Source organism: Rana temporaria, chromosome 2 (assembly GCF_905171775.1).
Source record: "Rana temporaria chromosome 2, aRanTem1.1, whole genome shotgun sequence".
NCBI classification, from domain to species: Eukaryota; Metazoa; Chordata; class Amphibia; order Anura; family Ranidae; genus Rana; species Rana temporaria.
The window spans coordinates 370,947,389-370,971,995 of record NC_053490.1 but is presented as its reverse complement, the minus strand read 5'-3'; the positions used below and the strand labels follow the sequence as shown (position 1 = coordinate 370,971,995).

Sequence of the window (24,607 nt, the reverse complement as noted above, 5' to 3'; positions counted from 1 at the left end):
CATATATGAAGGTGAGTGTTTAGTGAGACCACAGGTGGAGGGATTGTCACCCAATATTGATCTTTTTCAACACTGGTGAAGGATTCTGTGGATGTTGTGGACTTTCTTGGTTCATCGTCTTTTTGGGCTGTTATATTCCAAAAATCTTTTGGAATTCTATATTCTACATATTTATTTAATTCTTAAATTTTATTTGCGCTGCACTTGTTCTTGTTTTAAATGTGTCTATGACCAGACTCAAGTACTCCAGCCTCTTCACTGGTTGTAGGGATGACTCTAAATTGAGAATCCAAGCCAAGTACCTCAGATACCCGACTGTGCTGAGGATACCGACTGATCTACCAGCAGCAGATTGTCAAAGTATGCCATTACGGTTATACCCTTAACTTCTTAGCCTGGCCAGGAGCGAAGCCAGAACCTTTGTAAACACGCAGGGTGTAGTAGCTAGACCGAAGGGCAAGGCTACAAACAGATAATGGTGCAGCTCTACCTCGAACCGCAGGAATCTTTGGTGAGCAGGGAAAATAGGCATGTGCAGATATACGTCCTTGATGTCTATTGATGCTAGCAGTTCTCCTCCCCATAAAGTGGGAACTACAGATCGGATGGACTCCATGCAAAAAGAGCAGATATTTAGGAACCGATTCACACCCTTAAGATCCAAGATGGGTCTGACATCCCTATTTGGCTTTGGAACTGTGAAGAGATTTGAATAAAATCCAAAGCTGTGCTCCTCCATGGGAACCTTTATGTTCACCCCTTGGGACAACAACCGGTCTAGTGCCAGAAACAGAGATTTTCTCTTTACTAAATCTTTGGCAACACTTTATCTCAGAAAATGAGGCAGTGGAAACTGTTGCAACTCTAGTCTGTATCCTAGAGACACAGTAGAGACGACCCATTTGTCCTGGATCTCCTCCCACCAAGTTTCCGAGTACTGCAGAAGCCTCCACCCCCACTCGATCGAGTGGGGATGCCTCTTCATAAAGGAGGCTTTGCTTAGTAGGTTTCCGCCCTCAGGACTTTTTATGTCACTGGATCTGACCTTGAGGTTTTCCTGTTGACCCCGACGGTGGAGGCCCTAACTGGAGAGGAAGACCATTTAAAAGAAGGACACCTAATCCTTTTTTTTTTTAACTGGTAGAAGAGTTCTCTTCCCACTTGAAATCTTTTGGATGTATTTGTCCAAATCATCCCCGAACAACCGTTCCCCGTGAAACAGAAAACCAGCCAAATGCCATTTGTATGGCACCTCAGCTGACCAATTTTTCAACCACAGGATTCTACGCATATGCACCAACAGGAGTGCAAGGCGCGAGGTCTGATGAATAGAGTCCTTAATAGCGTCAACTGCAAAACATAATGCCCTTGGCAGGTCGGCCAAGTCTCAGGCTTTCTGAGCAGGAACAATCCAGAGTACCTGCTTCATTTGATCTTTCAGGGATTGACAAATGCCCATCTCTGCGATTGCAGGCTGCGCTACAGCACCTGTCATTGAGAAAGAGGATTTTAGTAAAGATTCCAGTCTCTTATCTGTTGGATCCCTGAACATCATCCACTGGACAAGTTAGACTTATTTACATAGGAGAGGGCAGCGTCGACTGCTGGCACGCTCCACTTCCTGGTGAATTTCTCTTCCATGGGATACAGTGCAGAAAATTTCTTAGGAGGAAGAAAATGTTTATCTGGATGATCCCAATCCTGATATACAAGCTGTTGCGACAAAGGATGAACTAGAAAGGTATACATAGTTTATGGGTCTTTCAAAGAACCCAAGGAAGAAACACGCTTCCCAGCTGGCTTTGTTAAGCGCAACTTAAATTCTGAACGAACCATCTCGGCAAGAGACTGCACTAGCAATTTTTCAGATTGCGAGGCTGAAAAAGGGTTCTTCAATGGTTAAATCATCCGTCTGACCCTCTTCCTTTTCCCCTGAGGGTAACACATCCTCCCCTGCCTATTGTTGCTCTGTGGCCTGAGGACTCAGAGCGGGGAGGGGGACCTACTGCGCTTCTTTCCACCCTGGAAAAGAAGAGGAGATTAAAGATGCCAACCATTCTTCCAAGCCTATGAGGGCTGAGGACAGAACTTCCTCAGTGACATAGGCAGGGGCTGGGGGGGGGGGTGTCGGAGGCAGCTGCAGCACCTGACAGCTCCAATGACTCACCCTGGTCAGCCAGCTCTGGTCTATCTGGGGAGGACGGCACTGTGGAGGCATGGCCAGGATCCTCTTGAGCCTGATGGAGAAGCCTTTGGAGCCCTCTTAGAGGAATTTGTCCCCGTTTTAGCATCCTTTGTCCTCGAAATCCTAGAACGCATAGTACCAAGCACAAAAGCAGAGGTACTACAAAAAACAATGCATCCACTGCTAAACTATAGTCCTGACCGCATCTACATACTGCTGTTCCACCACCAATCCCCTCCTAAGCATACATGGCTGGACTGCACCCTGGAGGAAGCCTGCTGAACTCAGCAACACACTGAAGGTATGGAACAGGTATGATACTTGGCTACCCCCTAGTGGTGGAAAACAGGTATGACATTACTTAAAAGAAGAAATCCAAGTGAACTTCATAGTTCCTTAGGAATCCTAATCTGCCTCTCCCGCCACAGTATTCTGCTGATAAAAACCAGTCAAATCCAATCTTCACCCATCACGGCAGGCTATGTCAAAGACCTTCAGGGACCGGGTCCTCTTAAGATTTCCACTCCCCTCGACCTGTATTGCACTCGGCCAGGAAAAACGTTGGCATCTGGTGCATAACCAAAATACTGGTTTCCTGGGTCCAGCAATCCTAACAAAAGCATTACAGAAAAAACCCTCGCTCTTCTCCTCCAAGGCTTAGGTGCCACCCACTTTGGCCTCAATGGCACTTTGGATGCATCCAGTTGCATAGCTTGCTTGATCACGGAGGACCTTACAGCGGAGCTATTCAAACTACTTCTTTAACCGTGACCAACACCTTAGACACTGGCGAAAAAACAAAAGTAATCCCGGTCTGGGAGAGGTTATATAGGGGAGGGGGACTTCCTGTCTTGGGTGTGCCAGTGTCCATCACCTAAAGGTAGGCCTATAACCCACATAGTAATAATTACTATGCAGCTCTGTGTCCCGTGATGTACAAAAAAAAAAAGAAAGTTAGCTTCGTTGGAAAATTCAGCAATCACTTTCATTCACAATTGGGCACCTCAAAGCTGATGCAGGAGTCCATCATGAAGGCAGGATTTGCTCAACTAATTTCAGGCCTGGCCTCAATTCTGGTCCGACTGTCTGTTCCGAGTTATGGCCAGTGTAATATGCAGGGCAGTGTACAGGGGTCAGTAGTATGTAGGGCAGTGTATAGGGGGTCAGCACATTTTACATTCTTCTGGTGAATCGATTCTCAACGCATCCTTTCGCATCCATCCTTAAAAACACTCTGTATTCAAAGCTCACCTCTCCAACTTGGTTTCCCTACAGAAGAGGAATAGGTAGGTGACAAGTAGATGGCAGGAGTGAGCTCAGGTGGCTTTGGACACTAATTTAAAGCTTCCTGAGCTATCCTGCCAAGAAACTATCAAAGTCAACAGCCACATCTCCCATATGATCTCACATACAATAGCCTGGGGTGGATGGGAGAAAGGGTCCTGGCAGGGATAAGTGCATTGTCTTTAGGCATGTGGTTTCCCTGCATCACTCTACAAGTGGGGGAGTAACACTTATGTCCCTGCCTTACCAACCGAGGATCAAAAACACAGGGATCAAGTTCCGGCAGCTTCAGGCATGAGAGATTTGAAGCCACCTGCACTATCCTTCCAGGAAGCTGTCAAATCTGAGAGCCAAACCGGGGAATGCCTATGCCACCTGTGAATTAGATATTGGCTTTGATAGTTTCTTGACAGGATAGCCCAGGCATTTTTAGATTAGTGTCGGAAGCCACCTGTGTTCATCCCTGCCATATACACATCACCCACCCCTTTCCTCTTCTGTAGGGAAACCAAATTGGAGAGGTGAGCTTTGAAGCCAGAGCCGTTTTTAACCCTTGCCGGGAGACTTATTTTAAGAAAGGCATGTTTTTTTCATAGTTACCCTGTGGAAATTGAACCTATAGGTCGATATGAAGTGAGTATATCAAAAACATACCTTCAGCTGGTCTAGCCTAGTCGTCATCCCTTCAGGAACACTTTGCTGCCACACATCTTGAAACTCTGAGAGATTAAACTTCACTGCATTCTGCAAAAGCATCTGGGCAGTCGCTCTGCAAATTTTGTCTTCATCTAATGCATAGAAGACTTCACCTTGCAAAATACAAATTAAAATATATGCTAAAAAGTTTTACAAAAAGTTTTTTTTTTTTAAACCTGGATCTTCTTAAAATAGAACTACGATCACAGTAAAGAAAAAATCAACTGTAAAAACAGTGTTTATTGGTTCGACAATGTGCTCTAACCATGTTTTAAAGTTTCCAGTGGTTAGGTTAATTCCCTTCAGCATTAAAAGCACTGCAATGTTGTCACCCTGTGGGCCAAGTAGTTGATTAATCACTCGCCAAGTAAGAGTTTAACCCCCTCATGGCCAGGCCATTAAGCACTTTGCTACTTTAACTGTCGAGTCATGCAATACTGTGCCCGCTTGCTCCTTCTGTACAGAGCTCTGTGTTGATCAAGACAGAGCTCTGGGCTGCGATTGTACACAGGCTGCGATTGTGCACAGTAGATCAGCAGGTCCCAACTGAATCGTTGTCAGGCTCCCGCCATGTACAATCACAGCGGGTGTCAGGCATGCTAATAATCAGTGCAATGATCATCAGTGCAGCCGCATCAGCAATGCCTGCCAGTGCCCATCAGTGCCAGCTCATTAGCGCACATCAGTGAAGGAGAAAAATAACTTATTTACAAAATTTTGTAACAGAAACAAATGAAAAACTTAGAATTTTTGGACTTTTTTCATTTGTCTAGCAAGAAATAAAAAAACCCAGTGGGATTAAATACCACTAAAAGAAAGCTATATCTGTCAAAAAAAAAAAAAAAAAAAATATTGTTTTTGGGTACATCATTGAAGGACTACGCAATTATCAAAGTGTGACTGTACTTATAGCTGAAAATTGGCCTGGGCAGAAAGTGTCCTGTATTGAAGTTGGTAAGAGCAAGGCTGCTTTCACACTGAGGCATCAAAATAATAATAATGAAAAAAAATAGCGGCGCTTTATCATAGTTTTTGCAGAGGTTTAAAGCCACTAGAGGGTCGCTTTTAACCCCTGCTAGCGCCCGAAAAATTGTTAAAACTGCCCGCAAAGTGGCACTTGTTTTGATTTGGTTATACACCGCTGCAAAGATGAGTCTAGCAGGACTTTTTTTTACCGTCCTGCCAGCGAACCTCTCCAGTGTGAAACCTTGAGGGCCTTCACATTGGCATGAGAGGAGAGGCACTTTCAAGACACGTTGCAGGCACTATTTTTAGCTTTATAGCGCCTGCAAAGGACCTCAGTGTGAAAGCAGCCCAATAGTTTTTTCTTTAGTTTATAATTATATCACACACACACACACACACACACACACATATACATACATACATACAATCTACACACATACGAAACCCCTGACATTTTTACAATTGGTCATACTTAACCCTGTAACAGTTAATTCCTAGGCAGCAGGGTCTGCATGAAAAACACAGAAAATACAAATAAAGTATGTGAAATAAAAAACGCAGGCCGTGGAGTGGAACCTGCAGTGTCTTTTCTGGCTGTTTGGTCCACAAGTAAAACTATGGAGTATGGGAATTTGGGGAAAAAAAAAGAAGATTTACAGTTTATCAGAAAATATATAGTTTTTTAGAATATTATTAACCTATTCTGCTTTAGTGCATAAAATTACTTGCACTTACCCCCGTTCCTGCCCAAGACAATTTTCAGCTTTTAGCACTATCTCTGTTTAAATGACAATTGAGCGGTCATGCTACACCGTAACCAAACTTTTTATAATTTTGTTTACACAAATAGAGCTGTCTTTTGGCGGTATTTGATCACCTCTGCGGTTTTTATTTTTTGCTAAATAAAAAAAGACTGAAACATTTAAAAAAAAAATATGTTTTTGTTTGTTATAAAATTTGGTAAATAAGTATGTTTTCTCCTCAACTGATGGGCTACTGATAAGGCGGCACCGATGAGGTGGCACTGATGGGTACTTATGGGTAGCACTGATAGATGGCACTTCTAGGCATTGCTAATGGGCACCGATTGCCATCTCCCTGGTGATCCAGGTTGGCATACCTTTTGCGAGAATCTCTGATGGCATCCCTGGTGGTCCTGGGCTGGCATCTACAGATAAACAATCAGCACAGACCCCCCCCCCTTCAGGAGAGCAGCCGATCGGCTCTCCTCTACTCGCGCCTGTCAGACGCAAGTGTGGAAAAGCCGATTAATGGCTCTTCCCGTTTACATCGTGATTGGACACAGCTGACCACGTGGTAAAGAGTCTCCGTCGGAGACTATTTACCTAGATCGGAGTTGCGGTGTGTCAGATTGACACGCCACAACGATTGACGCGATGCAGCTTGTTATCCTGCGGACCTCATGAAAAAAAACTCCAAAACCTTATTGCTATCACAAGGGGATTAACAAACCCCCATGTGATAGCATTGGGTATGTACAGCTACTGGGAGACATTGGGGGTCCAATTAGACTTCATCTTCCGCACTGTAAAAACAATCGGATGGCTATACAGGCTCCTGAATCCGTTTTAGTTTACAGCCGGCTTAAGAAAAAAAAAAAAGCACATGTTTATGGCTGTTACTGCAGCCATGAACTTGTTCTTAAAGTGGAGTTCCACCCATAAATATAACATTACATCAGTAGTTTTAAAAAAATGTCATTAGTCCTTTACGAAAAAAAAATTTTTTTAGATGCCTTTAAAGTGTTGTTGCTAGGCAGAATAGTTAATCTTCCCACTTCCTGCACCTAGGTGCTTAATGCTTCCAAACCTACACAGCACAGACTCCTGGGAATGTAGTGGGTGTAACTTTCCAGGAGTCTGTGCACTCCCCAGTCTCAAAGAATCATGTGACTTTGACAGCACAGGTGCTGAAACCTGATCTGACACTGCTTGTGCAGCACTGAGCATGTGCGAGGTCTGCAAGGCTGAAATCCAGGAAGTCATACAGTCTGGCTTCATGATGCCCACACTTAAGATGGCCCCAGTCAATTTCTATTTTATAAAGTGTCTAAATGCTGTAACAACCTAACAAAACGGACCTTAGTTTACAGACTAACTTTACTAGAATGCATTAAGCTTGTGTATTACAGGGGTATTTATATTTAAAAAGTGAAATTGTGGCCGGAACTCCGCATTAACTCTCCACTCTCTGGACGAACTACATATGTGATGTACATTACATTAATCCTTACAGTTTGCAAAAACAGGTTCGGATACCAGTTTAAGAGCACTGCACAATGTTGTACCATGCTGATCTTATTATCCTATTGCAAGCACTAGCCAATTAACAGTCTCTAATGAGGAAAAACACCCACAAAGGGCCTTATGGTCAAACCACTTGATCTTTGCTTTAGATCAAATGAGAGCCATTATTTCTCTTTTTAAAAATGGCAAAGGGGTACTTTAGCTCTGTATAATGTAATTTGCTTATTTTGACATAAATGTATTACTTCAGGTGAATTATAGATGCAGTAGAATTTATATTTTGTACCCATGTGATAACATCCATATGACCGAATACCACTCTCTTCCTACTGACTGATATGCAGAGCTTTGCTGTTAAAGAATTAGGTTAGTTAATGAACAGGGAAGGTCATAATATTAGTAATGGCTTACAAATATTAAATAAATGAAGGGGAATATGCACATACCTTCTTCAACAAACCGTTTTCCATAACACTCAAGACAATGCTGTATCATCGCTCTAAAAATAAATTTATAGACAATAAATACTTTGGAAGCAACTCTTACAAAAAAAAAAAAAAAAAAAAGTACAGTATCCATATGCATTAATATGCTCTCACTCTGGCTCTAGAGGCCTTAGTTCCTGAAGGGACACTTTTAGTGGTATGCGGCTGAATGACCATGACTCTGAATCCATTAACTGAGTAATGTGACTGAGGAGCTTCATTTCATAGTCAAAGTCCAGAAGCCTCCAGAATCCTGAAATACCGCAAATACAAAAAAACAGAAATTATGCCTTCAAATTGTATAACTCACTATGAACAAGAGAATCATTGTGTGCAGAAATAATTTACTATACATGCTTATATCTAAAGTGTCACAGTCACCTCTGAAATCGTGACCTCTTGATGCAAAAAATAAAATTTAGCATCTGACGGATACTACACTAGTTTTGTTTAAAATTATTTAAATCAGAGAATCTTTCAGAAATAATGTGTAACAGGAGTTTTTTTTAGGTTTGATGGTTATATATAATAAAGACACATAACATTACCGCTTATTTGGCAGGCGTGTATAACTTTCAGGTGGTTCATCAATTCTAGAGAGCTTGCTTGAATCTGGCTTAGTAGACCCTCTGTTGTGTACTGAAACCAAAAAGGACAAACATAGTTGGAAACCAACCCAAACAGTTTTGTACGGACATTCATATTTTTTGCCAAGCATTCTCGGTTTTGAAAAAACAAAACAAAATCAGTAAGCAGCTAGATCCACGTTTCACAAATTCCAATGATTCTGCTACTCATTTCCAAACCAATTCAATTCTGACAGCAATTTATTCAGGCTACAAAATGATCAGCGTCACCCACCCTCATGTTACCCACTGCAGCAGATTCTGCACCTGTGATCTGCAGCTCCAGACATGCACTGTAACACAGCTTAAAGCTTAAAAAAGGTTTATTTACCGGTTCAGAAACAAAATGGATGAGCCAACATCCTACACTTTTCCCCATTGTACTTACTTTTGTGTGTGGTGAGCGGTCAGTGTCCACACAGCCAGTGTAGCTATCCAGAGATTAGAAATCCCCGCTCTTCTTGCAGGGCTTCTGGGATAGATCAGAGCAATTCCCTGTGCCAGCGTTGACTAGTCAGATCTGACCCGGAAGCCCGAAAGAAGAAGGAGAGCAGGGGTTTCAAATCCCCAAGTGCACCGACAGCTCATCACTCACGGAGGGTGTTTGTTCACCTTTTCATTTATTCTGAAAAAATAAATTTTACATTTCAACTCTAGGCCGATAGAAGACAAGACAAACGCAGCTGTGTTTTCATTAATACACAAGCAGGCTTTAAAATATATATATATATATATATATATATATATATATATATATATATATATATATATATATATATATATTATATTTAAGAACAGATATGTGGGCATGTGTTAGTATGTATCTGTATCTGAGATTTTTCTCTTTTTTTATTATGGTTGTAAAGAGTACCTCGATAAATATTGTATGAATACGACAAAAAAGTATTATGATCCATCTCATCTTAGAATAAGACACACCATGTTCAGTCTGCAATAATTAGATTTTACCGGTAAGACAAAAAGCCATTTCTTGGAGTACATCACAGGACACAGAGCAGCCTTGGTAATCAGGGTTATGTGCCACCTACAGGTGAATGGACACCGGCAAGGAAAAAAGATAAGTCCTTTCCCTGGCATAACCCTCCCATGTGGGAAAGGCCAGTTTTTTTAGCAAGTCATGATTCAATAAATACAGAGGTGATGGGTCTGTGTCCTGTACTCCAAGAAATAGATTTTTTACAGGCAAGACAAAAATTCTATTTTCTTCATTGTACATCACGGCAACACAGAGCAGGCCTAGTAATCCTTACATCAGGGATGTCCCAAAGGGTAGGGCAACAAGCCAATAGGCCCCAAACTAAAACACAACTAGAACAAACTAGATAAAACTCTCACATCCTTAGCAGCTTCAACATCCACTTGGTAAAATTTGGTAAAAGTGTGAATCAAAGACCAGGTAGCAGCCTTACAAAACATGAGATACAGAGACCAATGATGAAAAGCCCAGAAAGCCCCAACACTCCTGGTAGAATGAGCCGTCGGCTGAAAAATCTCTTCCCTTTAAACCGTACCCTGGGAAATTGAAGACTTGAAAGCCACATGACCCTTCTTTGGGACCTCAAGGATGACAAAGAGGGAACTTGTATCAAACCAGCTGTGACTTTGGATAAAAAGGAAAGCAACACAATATCCTGGTTGAGATGAAATGTCAAAATCACCTTAGGCAAGAACGATGGCCTAGGCAATACAGTGGGGAATCGAAAGTTTGGGCCCCCCCCCCCAGGTAAAAAATTGTAATAATGTTCATAACGAAGACAAGGAAAGATGGAAAAATCTCCAAAAGGCATCAAATTACAGATTAGACATTCTTACAATATGTCAAAATTACAGAAAACCAAAAAAAAAGGGATTTTTATTAACAGCTTACCTGTAAAATCCTTTTCTTGTAGTACATCACGGGACACAGAGCAGCATAGCCATTACATATGGGTTATATAGTGTACCTTCAGGTGATGGACACTGGCACTCTCCGACAGGAAGTTCCCTCCCTATATAACCCCCACCCATAGTGGGAGTACCTCAGTTTTGTAGCAAGCAATATGCATCCCAAAATTCCCCATAAGAGGGGTGGGAGCTCTGTGTCCCGTGATGTACTACAAGAAAAGGATTTTACAGGTAAGCTGTTAATAAAAATCCCTTTTTCTTTATCGTACATCACGGGACACAGAGCAGCATAGCCATTACATATGGGATGTCCCCAAGCAATGCTCCATGAGGGGAGGGAGACAACCAGAAAAAAACAAACAAGAGGTGCCACCGGACAAGAGGAGATTAAACTGCGGCCCGCAGTACCGCCTGCCCAAAGGCTGAATCAGCGTTCCTCCTAACGTCCATTTGATAAAATTTTGCAAATGTGTGGACAGATGACCAGGTTGCTGCCCTGCAGACCTGAGCCATAGGGACCTGGTGATACGCTGCCCAAGAGGCACTTATAGCTCTAGTGGAATGAGCCTTAACCGATAAGGGTGGACTCTTCCCCTTCAGGCCATAGGCCTGAATAATCGTCTGCCTAATCCACTTAGCAATAGTGGCCTTAGACGCTGCCTGGCCCTTCTTGGGCCCTTCCGGCAGAATGAATAAGACGTCCGTCTTACGAATCTGGGCTGTAGCTTCCAAGTAAATCTTTACAGCTCTAACTACATCCAAGGAATGTAGTAACCTCTCTTCCTTAGAAGAAGGCTTTGGAAAAAATGATGGAAGAATCACATCTTGATTAAGGTGAAAATTTGATACCACCTTAGGCAGGAAGGACGGAAGCGGCCGCAAAACGACCCTGTCCTTATGCAATAATAAATAAGGTGCCTTACATGACAAGGCTGCCAACTCCGACACCCTTCTGGCGGATGCCATGGCCACCAGAAACACTAGTTTCCTAGTCAAAAGGACCAAAGGAATCACGGACAAGGGCTCAAAGGGCTGCCTTTGCAAGGCCGATAGAACCAAATTTAGATCCCAAGGATACAGGGGAGCTTTAATCGGGGGATTCACCCGAATAACACCTTGTAAAAAGGATTTCATTAAGGAATGGGCAGCCAACGATCTCTGGAAGAAGACCGACAAGGCAGACACCTGCCCCTTGATTGTGCCGACCGCCAAACCTTTTTCCACTCCCAACTGTAAAAACTCCAGGATTCTCCCAATAGTATATTTGCGGGGATCCCATTTCCTGGTTTCACACCAGGTAATATAGGCCTTCCACACCCTATAGTATATTAACCTGGAAACTGGTTTTCTTGCGTTTATAAGGGTAGAAACGACCTGCCCTGAAAGGCCTCTGTTTCTGAGAATCAGGGACTCAGCCGCCAGGCCGTTAAATTTAGGGCCTGTAAGGCAGGGTGGTAGAATGGCCCTTGTGAGAGGAGGTCCGGACGTAGAGGGAGGACCCAAGGCTCCTCTATGGTCATCCTTTTTATCAAGGAGTACCAAGGTCTTCGGGGCCACGCTGGGGCCACTAGAATCGCTGGCTTGCGTTCCCTTTGAATTCTGTGAAGAAGACGGGGTAGCATCCGTATTGGAGGGAAGGCATAGATCAGCGCAAACTGATGCCAAGGACACACCAAGGCATCTGTCCCGCAGGCCAATGGATCCCTCGTTCGAGAGACAAAGTTTGCTACTTTGGCATTGAATCTGGACGCCATAATGTCCACCTCCGGAGTACCCCACTTCCGGCAAATGACCTGGAACACTTCGGGATGGAGGGACCACTCCCCTGGGGACATCTGTTGGCGGCTGAGGAAGTCCGCTTGCCAATTGTCCACCCCGGGGATAAAGATAGCTGAGATGCAGGGGACATGGGCTTCTGCCCATGAAAAGATCCGATCTACCTCCCTTTGGGCTGCCTGACTCCTGGTGCCACCCTGGTGGTTTATATAAGCTACGGCAGTGGCATTGTTGGATTGTACCCTTACTGGGGAGCCCTGCAGAACCTCCGTCCAGCCCAAAAGAGCCAACCGAGCTGCTCGGATCTCTAAGACATTTATGGGTAGGGCTGATTCTGCCCTTGACCATTTCCCCTGTAGGGTTAAATCGTCTAGGACTGCACCCCAACCTGATAGGCTGGCGTCCGTGGTTACTATCCTCCATGAGGGGGGATTGAACGATCTTCCTTTCAGAAGATTTTTTGTGACTAGCCACCAACACAGGCTCTGCCTTACCGCATAGGGAAGGGAAATGGGAAGATCCAAGGCCTGGAGTCTTTTGTCCCAGGCCGCGAGAATTGCTCTCTGTAGCCTCCGAGAATGGATCTGGGCATAGGGCACTGCCTCGAAGGTGGCCACTAGCTTTCCCAACAGGCGCATGCAGAGGCGTATAGATGGCCTTGTGCTGCTTAGGACTATGTGGATTAACTCCCTTATCGAGTCCACTCTGGACTGGGGCAGGAAGATCCGTTGTTGTCTTGTATCTAAAATCAGACCTAGATACTCCAACCTTCTTGTGGGCTGTAAAGCCGATTTGTCCCGGTTTAGAACCCAACCCAGGGACTCTAGGCAGTTTACTGCTAGCAACACTGCCCGATTTAGACCGGCCGCTGAGTGGTCGACTACCAGAAGATCGTCTAGGTAGGCCATGATCAGAATGCCCTGTTCCCTTAGGATGGCTAATACGGGGGCCAGGATCTTCGTAAAAACCCGAGGGGCCGTGGCTAGTCCGAACGGAAGAGCCACGAACTGATAATGCCGATAGTTTAGGGCAAAACGCAGATACCTGTAATGGCCTGGGAAAATCGGAACGTGCAGGTATGCGTCCTTTATATCGATGGAGGCCAAGAACTCCTTTCCTTGGAGGGCGGCCACCACCGAACGAATGGACTCCATTCGAAAAGACCGGACTCTTAAAAAGCGGTTTAATAACTTTAGGTCCAGAATAGGCCTGACGTCGCCGTTTGGCTTCGGGACAACGAAGAGGTTTGAGTAAAACCCTTGTCCTTGCTCCCCTGCTGGTACTTCCATAATCACTCCTTGAGATAGGAGTCGCTCTAGGGCGGACAGAAGCGATGCCTGTCTCTGAGGGTCGCCTGGAAGTCTTGACATTTGAAAGTGAGGAGGGGGGAACTCCCGAAACTCCAGCTTGTACCCCTGAGTTACTGAGGACAGAACCCATTGGTCGGTAACTTGGGCCCCCCACAACTCCGAGAACAACCGGAGTCTTCCCCCCACTCGAGAGAGTGGGGGCGCCCCTTCACAAGGCTGCCTTAGGGGCAGCCTTAACCGGCTTACGGTTCCACGGTCTCTTGTTCCCTGCAGCTTGCCCCTGGGGCCTGTTTGCAGCTGCGCGTCCAGGAGGCCGTCGATACTGCCTAGAGAATGAGGGCCCTGGAACTGGAGAGGTTGGGCGCTTAAAAGAGGGACCTCGGAACCTTTTCTTAACCGGCAAAAGGGTGCTCTTACCACTAGAGATCTTTTGAATATATTTGTCAAGATCTTCTCCAAACAATCTCTCTCCTTGAAAGGAGAATCCTGTAAGGAGTTTTTTGCAGGGGGTTTCTGCAGACCAGTTCTTTAACCAAAGTAATCTTCTCATGTGGACCAAATACAGGGATAGGCGGGACGCCTGTTGGATTGAATCCTTGATAGCGTCTACCGCGAAACATAAGGCTCTAGGTAGATCGGCTAAGTCCTGAGCCTGTTGAGCCGGGAGGTCCTTTAGGGCCTGCTTGGCCTGGTCTTTTAAAGCCTGGCAGACGCCAATGGCAGCTACAGCTGGCTGGACCACTGCCCCCGCTGTGGAAAAGGATGCCTTTAGTAAGGTCTCAAGCCTTTTATCCACAGGATCTTTGAACATGTGAATATTGTCCACTGGACATGTTAAAGCTTTATTGACACATGATATGGCTGCGTCAACAGTGGGGACAGCCCATTTTTTTGAAAACTCCTCCTCTAAAGGGTACATAACTGCGAACCTTTTAGGAGGCAAAAAAATCCTGTCTGGCTTAACCCAGTCCTGAAAAATCAGGTCCTTTAACAAAGGATGGACCGGGAACACCAGGTTGGCTTGGGGCGCTTTTAGGGAGCCCAATGAGGACACAGCGGAGGCCAGAGGCTGAGGCAAAGGCATTTTAAAAGCTGACCGCACCATATCCGTTAAGGACTGAACCCACAATTTTTCTGTGTGAGAAGCTGAAAAAGGTTCTTCTATAGTAGAATCTTCAGAACCCAAATGGTCCAGATGATCCTCAGCCTGGTCTCCTGTATCTTCCAATTCCTCAGTGGAAAGGACATCTTCCTCAGGAGATTCAAACCTGGGAGACGGGGACCTAGCCCGCTTCTTCCCGGATAAAGAGGCCGTAATAAGAGCGGCCATCCTCTTTTCAAATCCACCCAAGGTGGAGGCCAACATCTCTTCTGTGACATAGGAAGGAGTTGGTTGAATAGGGCCCGCCATAGCACCTAGCAACCCCGATGGCTCACCCAGGGCAGCAACCTCCGGATCCTCCGGGGAGGTAGGGGCAGGTGGATTCTGGGAAATATCCTCCGAGCCCGATGGGGAACCCTTCGGCTTTTTAACACCTTTAGCATTTTTAGCGTTCCCTGCACCCTTAGGAGCCATAATAACAAATCTGAGATACTCCGCTAATATACAACTAACTGTAATAGCTGGAGAAAAACACACATTTAAATAAATGAGGAAAAAAATTTAGGCTAGGGTAATGTTAGACAGAAACTAAACTTCCCAAAACCTAACAAGAGATAGCAATATTGAGCCCCAAGGGCTTAATCATATCCTAATATTGCTTCCCTTAATGCTGGGCTAAGAGAGTACCAAATACTAAGTACTCTGACTGCTACTTAGTACACCGGCTTTTCAGAGAAAATATGAGCTTAAACAGCTCTTTAGTAAGGTGTGTACAAAAAAACGGCCACTAGGTGTCACTGTGTCAGCATAACATAGGCAAACCTATCCTGCTCAGCTCAGCATCGCTGCTCCGTGTCCCTTCACAGCCTTCAGCAAACTGACAGGCTAAATACAGTTTTTCCCTCTGATGTACAGAGGGGAGGGAACTCCCTGGGCGTCCCCCGCCCCTCCACGCAGCGTCGGCGCCTATAACAGTGCGCGCGCACGCGCGCGCGCGCGCTCCCGACGCCGCTCTCAGGAAGCAGGATCCATGTGGGGAGAGGAGCCCGGGAGCTGCTGGAGACACACAGACATCAGGAAGTAAGTAATTTAAACCTGACATGCTCCCTTTACATTTCATGGAGCCAAACACCTTGTAGCAGCAGCAGCAGTCTATTAGCCCAGCCAGAGGAACAGTATACCTGGGTGTTTGAGCCATCCAGTCATGCAGACTTTGTGGTTTCTCTTTTAGCCCATGCACAGAGGCATAAAAAAGGCTTTTCCCCAGAGTCCCCTGTGGGGAGCCCACTGACAAACCAAGTTCCGTAGGCCCCCCGCTTACCTTTCCACGCCGCAGGGTATTGCTCATGCAAGAGGCCCAATCTTCCCCCTTCACCGTGGGTATGGTCATAGACCTTCAGGGACCGGGGTCCAAGTCAGGAACACCACACACCTGGACCTATACAGCACTACTGGCAGCAGGTATTCATAGGTTAAAAAACCCAGTCCTGGAACCCAGAGTCCAGCCCTCCAAGGAGAGGCATTATAGGCAAAACCCCATCCACGAATTGGGGCCCGGGTACCGTCCACTTTGGCTATGAAGCACCTTGGACGGATCCGGTCGGCTGGCCCTGGTCCCAAGGACAAACTGCAGGCACAACCTTCAACGTGCACCAACACCTAAGACACTGGCGAAAAAACTGAGGTACTCCCACTATGGGTGGGGGTTATATAGGGAGGGAACTTCCTGTCGGAGAGTGCCAGTGTCCATCACCTGAAGGTACACTATATAACCCATATGTAATGGCTATGCTGCTCTGTGTCCCGTGATGTACGATAAAGAAATGGCGCCTGCAAAGGTTTGGGCACCCTGCAGAGTTAATATCTTGTACTGGCTGTAGGAATGGATCCAGATAACCAGTCCCCTGATCCCTATTAGAACCACAGAGAATCTGGCAAAAATAGAGCAGAGACCTGCACAGTAGTGACCATCACCTTCAATCACTGCATGGGAGCGGTTATGTCTGGAATAGGACTTCCGGTCTTTGTTGCCAGTGTCCAATCCCCTGCAGGTGACACATAGCTCTGATGTAAGGATCACCAAGGCTGCTCTGTGTCCCATTATGTACAATAAAGAAATAGAACTACTTGCTTGTACAATTTCAGCAACAGCTGGGAGCGACGTCTTCCCAGACATGGCCAATTAAGATGGAGGAAGATCCCAAACCCAAAAGAAGATTATTATTATTATACAGGATTCATAACGCGCCAGTTTGCACAGCGCTTTACAACATGGGGGCAGACAGTACAGTTACAATACAATACAGGAGGGATCAGAGGGCCCTGCTAGTTAGAGCTTACAATCTAGAATAATGGGTAAATATGTAGGCACTGGGAGTGCGAAGGCGTAGCATCGCTGGGGGAGGATAGTATCTTTCTGCCAAGTGCCTTAATTTTAATTATCAGCCACTTGCAGCATGTGACCCAATCAGATGCTCTGCATGCACATGTTCCAACAAGAAATGTGCTGATAGGAGGAGAAGGCAGTGAACATAGATAAACTCATCAGTCTGCTGCTGCTCCCGCGCTGTCTGGCAATCTACTTTAAGGGGCACTGCTGCAAGACACCTGTGAATCTAATTCAAAGAAACGTGAGAAAATAAAAGGAGAGGAGTGGTGTCTGTGCTGTGATGGGGCAGGGAAAGTGGAAGGAATGCCACTGTAGACACAGCCAGTGGGAAAATGTGTAAAAACAATGAGGCGGTAAGTGATCAGGGCACTACCAAATAGAACTGTGAAACATATGTGGAAATCAATAAGGCAAGTGAAAAACAGTATCCAAGAAAAACTTCAAAAAGTGCACATAATACTATGGGTCCAATGAATAAATAGTCCAACAATAAATAGCTGAAAAATATATAAAGTCTTTAAGTGTGATAATGGATCCCACCACCAACAAATAAGCGCACAGTGCTCCAGGATTCTTCAGTGGTACACCTCTGTCTGCAAGCAGCTCACCTCACTGCTGTTGAACAAACGGACCGCAGAGTGTAAATAAGGATGATGGTTGCAGCGGTATGGTAGTCTCCTTTATATTGCTGCAGTCTTCTCAGTAGCGGGTATAAACCATACATGGAGATATGAAGGCAAGGAGAGCAATCGCAGTACCTCAGACGGGGAACCACAGTAGGACAAATGCCAATCACACAATGTTGCACTCACTTTTTGTGGAAGGAGCGTAGGCAACACTCCACGAATGCCGAGCTCATCTTCCTTCCGTCAGAATGTTGGTATACCTAATGCTCCAATCCCGACGCATATCATCAGGTGACTTCATTAGGGGATCCCCTGGTGAAGTCACTTGGTGTGACGATACACATTGGGATTGGAGCATTAGGTATACCAACATTCTGACGGTAGGAAGACAAGCTTGGCGCTCGTGGATACTTTGCACCGTATTTTTCTGCTAAATGTGAGTATTTTCATTTTCTTTCTGGTTTTAATAAATGTTAGCCAAACGGGATTATGCCATGTAAGCCCTCCTTTTATTCTTCATAACACCCGCTGAGTACTTACCTTGCTGAGGACCTGGAAGCAGAAGGGGATCAGATCAGAGCTCCTTCCACAAAAAGTGAGTGCAACATTGTATGATTGGCATTTGTCCCACTGTGGTTCCCCGTCTGAGGTACGCTATGATTGCTCTCCTTGTCTTCATATATCCATGTATGGTTTTTCCCCACTACGGAGAGGACTGCAGCAATAAAAAAAAAAGAGACTACCATACCGCTGCAACCATCATCCTTATTTACACTCTGCGGTCTGCTGATGCTGTTTGTCCAACAATAGTGAGGTGAGCTGCTTGCAGACACCTAGGTGTACCACTGAAGAATCCTCTAGCACTGTGCGCTTGTTATTTGTTGGTGGTGGAATCCATTATCACACTTAAAGACTTTATATATATATTTCAGCTAATTATTGTTGGACTATTTATTCATTGCACCTATAGTATTATGTGTACCTTTTCTTGGATACAGCAGTCTGATCACTCAGCTCTTGGTGGTGAGCCGGCAGGTGACAGAATCATCATCGGATGGATGCTGCAGCCATATAGGCAAGTAAAAAATGTTGTTATTTTCGATTCCCGCAAGTCTTAAAATAAATGAGCTATACATAATGATTTTACCATATTAGATTACTCTAGCATCTGTTTAAGATACTCTGGGAATTCAAGACTTCTCAGAAACCTCTTACAAAAGGAGTGCTAAGAAAGAGGTTCCCGAGGATGTCCATGCAAGAGGACAATGCGGCACAGACATCATTCCACTCCCTCATGTTCCCGGCAGCATGAATAATACTCTGCTATGCAGTACAAGGCTGCCCATCTCTATGCCCCGCAAACTGCTGCTTTTCCAGGGATTACAGAATGCCGATATCAAGGCAGGTTTATTTATGCTAGTTCTTTGTAAAGACACATGTAATTATTTAATGAATCCATATCTGCATTAAACTTTATCTGCCTGGAGTTGAGTGTTATTTGAACAGATTCTCTTTACGGCTGAATTAGAAAATCTATCCTTGTAATGGGGCTCCCTCGCACTGCAAGGGTTAAAATGTTACTTTTTGCCAAGAGTACCATAATAAAGCAGGTTCACTTAACTTATTCTTAGTTCCTTGGCAGCGGACGTTCTCTTCCCTTACATCCAGGTCGTGGGTTGGACCTTGGTGTCTTACTTACAGACAAGACTGCTGGTCCTGCATTGCACATAATGATGTCAAAGCCGTAACCCCCACATGGGAGTGCTGAAAAGAAGGATTTGGGAACTGGCCTACAACAGCTGATAAATCAAGTATAAAGTGCTGGTTAATGGTACCGTTGACAAAAATGACCATTTAATCCTTGCAATGAGGGGGAGCACCACCGAAAGGGAAGTTTTTTTTTTTAGTCCCAGCTAAAAGCAAACTTTTTTGTTTCTCAATTAAACCCTTAAAAAGGTAAGCCTATACTAAGGCTTACCTGTAGCTACCATGGATATCTCCTAAACCGGCACAGTTTAGGAGATATCCCCTGTATCAGCATCGAGAGCGTGCCGTTTCTTCAGCTGATGTGCAATTAACGGCGGCTCCCGCACACATGCGCAGGAGTGACTTCATCGCAGCCCTGGCCAATCACAGCGCCAGAGCCCGCGATACTAAGAAATAACTCCGGGAGACATGTCGCCGGCTATAGCAGTGTGCTGGGACTGCTGCAGGGGCTTTGTTCTAAGGTAAGCTTTTCATAATGAGCTAGTATGCTATGCCTTTGGCCTCTTTCACATGGTCCGTGTCCGGGCTCTGTGGAGATCGAGCTGGCAGATGACAGGTCGGTCTGTGCAGGGACTGACCTGTCAGAGTCCGTTGTCACCCGATCTGCCAGACGGATGGAAAAACCAACGTTAGACCTACCGGTAACGGTATTTCTATGAACCTTCCAGGACGGCACCCGAGAGATGATGGCTCCTCCTGCAGGAAACACAATCACATGACAGTTTAAAAGGCCCCGCCCTTCCCCTTGCTCCTCAGTATGCAATAGAGTAATCCTGAACTGGTTCACAAGGGACGTAGTCCTTATAGGTACTTACCTTTTTTCCCTCCACATAGGGTGGGAAGTAGGCCTGCCGTCCTGGAAGGTTCATAGAAATACCGTTACCGGTAGGTCTAACGTTGGTTTTCTCTTACCACCTTCCAGGACGGCACCCGAGAGGATAATTGAGTAATAAACACAGGCATACCTTCAGGGTGGGACCACAGCTTGTAGCACCTTTCGACCAAAGGCTAAGTCTTGCTGTGACAACATTTCCACACGGTAGTGCTTCAGGAATGTATGATGGCTGGACCAGGTGGCCGCACTGCGGATTTGTTCCCAGGAGGCCCCTGCTTTCTCAGCCCAGGAAGTTGCTATGGCTCTGGTAGAGTGAGCCTTGATCTTTTTGGGAGCTGTTGCTCCGGTACATACATAGGCTTTGGATATTGCTTCTCTAATCCATCTTGAGACTGAGGCTTTTGATGCCTGCAGTCCCTTCCTGGGCCCAGCGTGTAGAACTAGTAGGTGGTTAGATCTTCTAAAACTTTTAGTTCTCTCTAGATAAATGAGAAGACACCTTCTCACGTCTAACAAATGAAATTTCTTTTCTTTTTCGTTCTTTGGTTCAGAACAAAAGGACGGCAATATTATGTCTTGCGTCCTATGAAATAGGGATGCCACCTTCGGCAGGTACAGGGGGTCTGCTCTGAGGGTGATCCTATCTGGCTGTACCCTCAGGAAGGGCTCTTTCATGGATAGCGCCTGCAAATCCCCTACCCTCCTGGCCGAAGTAATGGCTAACAAAAAAGTCAACTTTAAGGTTAGAAACTTAAGGGGAACCTCTTTCAGAGGTTCGAATGGGTGTATAGATAACGCCTCTAACACCCTAGTTAAGTCCCAAGGCGGACAATTATATTTTTGGACTGGAGAAATTCTTTCTCTAGCTAACAAAAAACGTTTTATAAGGTCCTCTTTCGCCAATCTTTTATCCAGATAGACTGAAAGAGCCGTTATTTGGACCCGAAGGGTACTAACTTTTAATCCTAAATCTACCCCATCCTGGAGGAAGTCCAGGATAACCGGGATAGAAGTTGAAGCTACCTGTCTTTCCTTACGCCAGGAACAGAAGGTCTTCCATACCTTTTGGTAAATCTTTTGAGTTACTGGTTTTCTGCTCATGAGAAGGGTATCTATGACCCTCTCTGAGCAGCCTTTGCGTTCTAGAATCTGGCGCTCACTAACCAGGCTGCTAGCTGGAAGAATTCCGGCTTTGGATGGAGTACTGGGCCCTGCCTGAGGAGATCTGCCCTGTACGGGAGCTTCAGAGGCTCCACCATTGCCATGGCTCTTAGGTTTGCGAACCAAGTTCTTTTTGGCCACCATGGTGCTATCAGAAGAATCTGGCCTGGAGACCTGCTGAGTTTCTGAAGAACTCGCGGAATGAGCGCTACCGGCGGGAAGGCATAGGCCAGCCCGAAGCGCCAGGTCTGGGATAGCGCATCCAGACCTTCCGACTGTAGTTCCCAGGAAATCGAGAAATACCTTTCTACCTTCCTGTTTAGTCTGTTGGCAAACAAGTCTATTTCCGGTTCCCCGAAATACTGGACTAGGTGTTGAAACACCTCTGGGTTCAGTTCCCATTCCTCCTCCCTCAACTTGTGACGGCTGAGGAAGTCTGCTTCTATATTGCTCGTCCCCTTTATGTATATGGCTGAGATAGAGAGTACTCTTTCTTCTGCCCAGGTTAGGATTTCCCTGGAAAGTTCTAGTAGGGGACTGGACCTGGTCCCTCCCTGGTGACCTAGGTACGCTACTACTGTAGTACGCTTTTTTCCCCTCCAGGTGGGCGCCCCACCCCCAGGAACTGGCATCCGTGGTAACCTTCACTGGGTTCCACTGAGCCCACGGTCGCCCTCCCCTCAGGTTTTGGGGAGATGTCCACCACTCCAGGGAGGACAGAACCTGGGGGGTGAGTAGTATATCCTGATCTAAGGACTCTTTCCTTTTGTCCCATGAGGACAGGAAGAAGAAGTGTAATGCCCTTGCATGAAGCTGAGCCCAAACCACCGCTGGGATGCTTGCTGACATCAGGCCTAGAACTCTCAGAACATTCCGTCTGGAGAGTTTGGGGTTTTTAATAAGGTTTCCGACTGCTGAGTCTAGTTTTAAAACTTTTTCTTCTGGTAAGAAGAGTCTCTGCTGCCTGGTGTCCACTACGTATCCCAGGAAGATCTTGACCTGTTCTGGGTTGAGGGAGGATTTTTCTATGTTGATTATCCACCCTAGGCTCTCTAGGAGTGCCATTGCTTTGTTGGCATCCAGCGTGACTTGGGCGGCTGATTTTCCTGAAATCAGCAAGTCGTCTAAATAAGGTATAAGGGATATGCCCTGAAGGTGCAGGTATGCCACCGCTTCTGCTAGGACTTTTGTAAAAATCCTTGGGCTGGAGGTTAGCCCGAATGGTAGTGCTCTGAACTGCCAGTGGAAGGTTTCTCCTTCCACCACGACCGCAAACCTCAGATATACCTGGTGATCCACGTGGATTGGCACGTGGAGATAGGCATCTTTGAGATCTAGGGTCACCAAGAAGGCCTCCTTCATGAGGTTCTTTCTTACCGAATAAATACTTTCCATAGCAAACTTTTTGTATTCCAGAAACTTGTTCAGGTTTCTCAAGTTTACTATTAGACGGTATTTCCCGGAGGGTTTCCGTACTACGAAAATATGGGAATAAAATCCCTGGTACTGCTGAGCTTTTGGTACTGGTACTACCACTAGTTGTTTGGCTAAGTCCTGTATGCCCTCTAAGAGGGCAGACCTTTTCAGGGTATCCCTGGGAAGGTGAGTAATGGTGATCATGGTGGGGGGTGTAGCCAGAAATTCTAGGCGATAGCCTTTTTGAATTATTTGGCAGATGTAATGACTGTTCGAAATTTTTTCCCATAGGGGAAGGAATTGAGATAGTCGACCCCCCACTCTGACTACGTCGTCACTTGGACGGTTTGTCGCTGGGTTTTGGAGGAGGGAAAAGGAGGTTGTTCTTCCTGTTCCCTTTGCCAAAGTTCCAACGCCTAAAAGGTTCCTTTTTGGCTTTTTGTCTACCCTGCCCCTGGGGGCCTCGAAAAGTTTTCTTGAAACCTTCTTTTTTGGGTTTAACTGGGAATTTTTTACCTTTTTCTGATGACCTAGCCAGGACATCATCCAGGTCTTTCCCAAACAACAGGGAACCTTGAAAGGGGATGCCACAGAGTTTTCCCTTGGATGTAGCATCTCCTTCCCAGGCCTTGATCCAAACTGCCCTCCTAGTAGAGTTAATGAGGGCTGCTGTCTTGGCTGCTGCCCTTGCAGATTCCGTAGCTGCATCTGCTAGGTAAGCAATCGCCTTCCTCACCACTGTAAGTGACTCAACTACCTCCTCCGCATTCTGGGCGAGGTGGTCGGTGAGTGTCTCTACCCAAACATCTGTATTCCTAGCTACACATGCTGCTGCTAAGGCTGGGCTTAGTGCTGCCGCATTGGCCTCCCAGGCTTTCCTAAGGAGAGACTCTGCTCTACGGTCCATCACATCCCTGATGTTACCTGTATCCTCAAAGGAGAGATCAGACAATTTAGTGACTTGCGACAAAGCCGCATCAAGTCTAGGAAGCTTAAAAAAGACTTCCTCATCTTCCTGGGAGAAGGGGAACCTTCTTTTCCAGGTTTTTTGTTTGATTATTCTCCTTTCAGGGTCTCTCCACTCCTGAAGGACTAACTCCTTGAGGGATTTGTGCAGGGGGAATACTTTAGATTGAGCGTCACTCAGGCCCCTATAAACTTTATCCTGTGCTGAGGTAGGTTTAGGGGTCTCAGGAATTTCCTCTGTGGCGTAGATAGCCTGGAGGAGACTCTCTAGATCTTCTACAGCAAAGAGGTGTTTTCTTGGACGTGTGTCCTCCTGAGACTGACTAATGGAGTCTCCATCTACCTCCCCTGAGCTGTGCCTAGACCTAGGTAGACTGGCTACCTCACTCTCTTCACCATCTGCTTCCCCCAAAGGGGGATTTTGTGAAGGTGTAAAGAAAACACTTGGTCCCTTAGAAAAGGGGGTCTCCTGAGAGGAAGTGCCTTCCTTAGGGGTAAGTTCCTCTGTCTCAGTCTGTGCCGACTGCCCGGCTGCCTCCCGAAAGGCTTTGACTGTTGCTAACATTTCTGTTTGCATGGATGAGAGAAAACTCTTCATCATGGCAGCAGCCTCCTTTCCCGCCAGTATATTAATACATTTGTAGCAGAAAGGTTTTGTGTAGGACTTGGGGAGCTTCTCTCTACAATTCCCACATTTTTTAGAGGAACTATGCCCTGTAGCGGAGGGAGACTGAGCTGAGGCCTCCTGGGGTCCGCTGGGGGTTTCTGAAAGACATGAAATATACATTTCAATTGTCTTTTTTCCCCCAAGACTGCTGGCTGTACTGGGGAGGGGAGGAAGTAGA

The 24,607-nt window shown here is 45.8% G+C and overlaps 1 protein-coding gene across 1 annotated transcript in view; it reads right to left on the bottom strand.

The window, feature by feature from the left end:
• The window catches only part of DSCC1 (DNA replication and sister chromatid cohesion 1), a 41,117-nt gene that overhangs the window by 6,904 nt on the left and 9,606 nt on the right, over window positions 1-24,607 (bottom strand). The window contains exons 5-8 of the mRNA XM_040337769.1: window positions 8,432-8,522; window positions 7,998-8,136; window positions 7,845-7,897; window positions 4,124-4,278 (exon numbers count right to left, since the gene is read on the bottom strand). Of these exons, the coding sequence (XP_040193703.1) occupies window positions 4,124-4,278; window positions 7,845-7,897; window positions 7,998-8,136; window positions 8,432-8,522 (438 nt within the window). The remainder of the gene's footprint in view (window positions 1-4,123; window positions 4,279-7,844; window positions 7,898-7,997; window positions 8,137-8,431; window positions 8,523-24,607) is intronic.